General features: G+C 48.8%; 1 protein-coding gene across 1 annotated transcript; it reads left to right on the plus strand.

Moving 5' to 3' along the window:
- Positions 1 to 297: 297 nt before the first annotated feature.
- On the plus strand, positions 298 to 1,974 carry LOC137941556 (protein JINGUBANG-like). Its single transcript, XM_068787016.1, has one exon. It carries the CDS (start codon positions 353 to 355, stop codon positions 1,610 to 1,612), a length of 1,260 nt encoding a protein of 419 aa, XP_068643117.1. The 5' UTR covers positions 298 to 352; the 3' UTR covers positions 1,613 to 1,974.
- Positions 1,975 to 2,180: the final 206 nt, after the last annotated feature.

Here is a 2,180-nt window from a genome sequence, read left to right on the forward strand (position 1 = left end):
TGACTTCATCGTAACGCCAGATTCTCAACTATTAACAAATGTATCGGACGACACAATTTAGATCGGATTGGCCTCCGAGACGTGGTTGGACTTGTTCAACCGACAGAGACGCTAAACCACTGAACCGAGTCGGCGATTTCTGTGCGAAAGCTTCCAAGATACTTCATTTCATACTAAAATTCACCAATCCCAGTGGACCCTTTTCCAAAAGCCTCTCTCTCTCTCTTCGCCTCACCCCTTCTTGCTCTTTCTCCCCTTCTATATATATCAAAATTTTTAGCTCACCGTCGCGCTCCATTCTTCTTTTTGCATCTCTTCTTCCCCTCTCCCTCTCTCTGATACTTTTCCGGCCATGGGCGTTCCTACATGTGGCATACCAGCTTGTCACTCGGATAAAGATTCTCAATCAGGATCCAGCAAGCAACATCTTTCTGAGACGTCTTCCCTCTATTCGCAGCCGAGTCTCCCCTCAGTTCCATCACTCACCTCTAATTCTGTTAACTTCCACCAGTCTGCCTTCGGCGCCCACCACCAATGTATCTCCACTTTGAAAGGCCATTCTTCTTACGTCTTCAGCCTCGCGCTCGCCGGTAAATTCCTTTACAGTGGCTCGGCTAACAGCGAGATCAGAGTATGGGATGCTCGCCCCGACGATGTCGACTCTCAGCCTGCGAATTTCAACGTGGTGGTCGTCGCCCAGGGTGCGATGAAGTCGATGGTCATCTCTGGCGATAAACTCTTCACTGCTCACCAGGATCAGAAAATTCGCGTGTGGAGGATCGGGTTCGATAAAACCGGCCACACCTACAAGCTCTTGGCTACTCTCCCCACTCTTAAAGATCGTTTATTGAGGTATCTTCCGCCGAAGAACTATGTCCAGGTACGTCGACACAAGAAATGTACGTGGGTGCACCATGTGGATGCTGTTTCGGCTCTAGCCATGTCCGGAGATGGATCCACTTTATATTCGGCTTCGTGGGATCGTTCCTTCAAGGTCTGGCGAATCTCTGATTGCGCCTGTCTTGAATCAGTAGGCAATGCCCACGACGACGCCATCAACGCCATTGCCGTGTCCGGAGATGGGTTCGTCTACACGGGCTCCGCCGATACCAAAATCAAGGTGTGGAGGAGGTCATCCGGGAAGAAGAAGCACAACCACTACCTGGTGGCGACTCTGGAGAAGCACAGGTCGGCCATCAACGCGTTGGCCCTTTCCTGGGATGGGTCGGTTCTGTATTCCGGCGCTTGTGACCGATCAATCGTGGTGTGGGAAAGAGGGGCCGCAGAGGGAGGAGTGGCGCATATGGCGGTGGTGGGGGCACTGAGGGGGCATACTAAGGCGATTCTTTGCTTGGCAGTGGCGGCGGATTTGGTCCTGAGCGGGTCGGCGGACAAAAGTGTTAGGATCTGGAGGAGGAGTTTGAACAAAAGCTACTCCTGCTTGGGGGTGTTGGAAGGGCACCGAGGTCCCATAAAGTGTTTGACGGTGGCGTTAGAGAGATACCCCGACAAGGGTAGAGCAAGTACATCCTATTCGGTCTACAGTGGCAGTATGGATTGTGAAATCAAGGTCTGGCAGCTTTCAGTTCCTTCCTCTTGGGGTGTTCTATAAATCTACTACACTTCTTGTGTTTGTACAAAACAGTACATTTTGCCCGTCTTCCGTGTCTCTCTACTCTGTAGATAAAGAACGTCTTTTCTCTTTACTCTTTACAGGAGCAGTTCTTCATTAAGATAACTCTCAGGTCTCTCGTTTGATGTAACGTGGAAGGTCCTATCTGATTGATTATTCACTTCCGACTCTTTTCTAAGATAAAAATCAGGTGAAGACAGAAAGAGATGTCATCAAATTTTAATGGCCAAACAGTAGTTGAGGGCAAAGTGTTCACGTTGTTCCACTCTTGATCACTCTGCTGCTAATGAGAGTAATAAATAGTAGAAAGTGGGAAGAGTTAGGGGAAAAGTCGACTTCTTTTGCCTACGTTTGGTTCTGCTTTTATGGCTGGTTGCTTTCTCCTTTCCCTTTCATTTGATCACTTCTCGTACCAGAGATGGCGCTAATGGGGAAAGATGTAAAAGTGGCTTTTAGGAGACAATTGGAGTTGCAATGAGAGTAAAACTGATCTTAGCTCAAAATAGCTGGGTGGGGTGTTTATTTGTGAGAAAGTGTCACACAAGGC

The sequence above is a fragment of the Aristolochia californica genome, unplaced genomic scaffold, assembly GCF_029961685.1.
Source record: "Aristolochia californica isolate CCGP_79_NKW_82.1479 unplaced genomic scaffold, dmAriCali1.0.hap1 SCAF_9, whole genome shotgun sequence".
NCBI classification, from domain to species: domain Eukaryota; kingdom Viridiplantae; phylum Streptophyta; class Magnoliopsida; order Piperales; family Aristolochiaceae; genus Aristolochia; species Aristolochia californica.